This window comes from Meleagris gallopavo, chromosome 11 (genome assembly GCF_000146605.3).
Source record: "Meleagris gallopavo isolate NT-WF06-2002-E0010 breed Aviagen turkey brand Nicholas breeding stock chromosome 11, Turkey_5.1, whole genome shotgun sequence".
NCBI classification, from domain to species: Eukaryota; Metazoa; Chordata; class Aves; order Galliformes; family Phasianidae; genus Meleagris; species Meleagris gallopavo.
The window spans coordinates 22,312,479-22,313,969 of record NC_015021.2 but is presented as its reverse complement, the minus strand read 5'-3'; the positions used below and the strand labels follow the sequence as shown (position 1 = coordinate 22,313,969).

Below are 1,491 nucleotides of genomic sequence, written 5' to 3'. Positions count from 1 at the left end.
GCCGTGCCCTACGCCGTGCCCTACACCTCCCGTACCCCGCACGCCTCCCGCTGCGCCCCTCGCGTCCTACGCACCGCACGGAGTTTCCGTCCCGCTCCCGCACCGCCTGTATCCCACGACCCCGCATCCCAAGTGCTGCTCCTGCACCCGCGTGTCCCGCGTCCCTTATATCCCACACCCCGTGTTCTGCATCCCTCGCGTCCTCTCACCCCCTTATATCCCACACCCCACATCCTGCACCCCCCGTGTCCCGCACCACCCATATCCTACACTCCGTCTCCTGCAAGCCAGGGTCCCACAGCCCATATGTCCGTCACCCCACGCTCCGTAGTATCCCAAACGCGTACCTCCCGCGTCAGATACCCCACGACCCCCGTTTCCCACACCTTCCATATCCCACATCCCTCGTCTCGCACTCCCCGCACCCTACACACCCCATATCCAATAATCCACACCCCACGGCCCCCATACCCCGCACCCCACGGGCACACTTGCCTGCTGGAAGGGCATCCGCAGCGCTCCCACGTTGACGTAAGGGGCCACCCGGCAGGCTTCGAACTGGCTGGCGGCCCCTATGAGAACTCCTGCGGGCAGCCGTGGGTCAGCCCAGCCCCGCCGGACCCCCACGCGTGTCACACCCGCTCCCCCCCCCCCCCACCCCCGAACACGCACGGCCGTACCTTTGTGCAGTTGGTTTCTTGCTTTCGGCATTTGGCTCTTCTGTTTTGGACCAAACCTGGGGGCACAGAGTGGGGACGGGTCACGAGAGGGATACAACCAATAAAAGAAATAAAACCACCGAGAATAAAAAAGCGGCGGACAAAAGAGAGCGGCAATGAGGAGTGAGGGACGAGGGCAAATGGAAGGGTGTGAGAAATTCGGGAAATGACCCAAAATTGGCACTCGCTGTAGCCGGAACCACTTTCTCACAGCCCCGAGTTCCCCTTCCCACGCCGGGTCCACCGCACCGATGTCTCTGATGTCTCTACCCCAGCCTCCCAACAGCTCTAAGCTCAGCTCGCTGTAATGGGTTTGGTTGTTTGCGCTGTCGGAGCCGAGGAGAACGCGCTTACGTTAATACGCCCGTTGTTAATTAATTAGTACTTTATCGTACAAAGGAAAAAAAAAAGAAAAGAAAAGAAAAAAACGAACAGCGAAGTGTTTAATGCCTCACTTTTGGGGGGTAATTACTGTCATCAAAGCTCTGCTACAAAGAAGTTGGAATTTCTCTGTTCCTCTGAGCAGCGGAGTGTGGCACGCAGGCGGAATAATTGTCTCATTATCATGATAATCTGATTTGCTGCCACGGAAAGGGCTGCGCGATGGACACGAACGGACTTTTTAACATTGGAAATGGAATGGTTGAAATAAATAAAGACGGAACGAAGTTCTGCTCGATCCGGGGAGGCGCGGAGGAGGGCGGCAGCTCCGGAGCTGAGGGTTCCGTGCTGCCTTTAGGCTGCCGCAACCGCCCCGTCAGCCTCTCCCCAC

General features: G+C 58.3%; 1 protein-coding gene across 1 annotated transcript in view; it reads right to left on the bottom strand.

Annotated features, from left to right (window-relative positions):
- Positions 1-426: 426 nt before the first annotated feature.
- SHOX2 (short stature homeobox 2) overlaps positions 427-1,491 on the bottom strand; it is a 5,874-nt gene continuing 4,809 nt past the window's right edge. Inside the window, 4 exon segments of the mRNA XM_019618882.2 lie at positions 427-584; positions 681-698; positions 701-730; positions 733-736. Coding sequence (XP_019474427.2) covers positions 427-584; positions 681-698; positions 701-730; positions 733-736 — 210 coding nt within the window.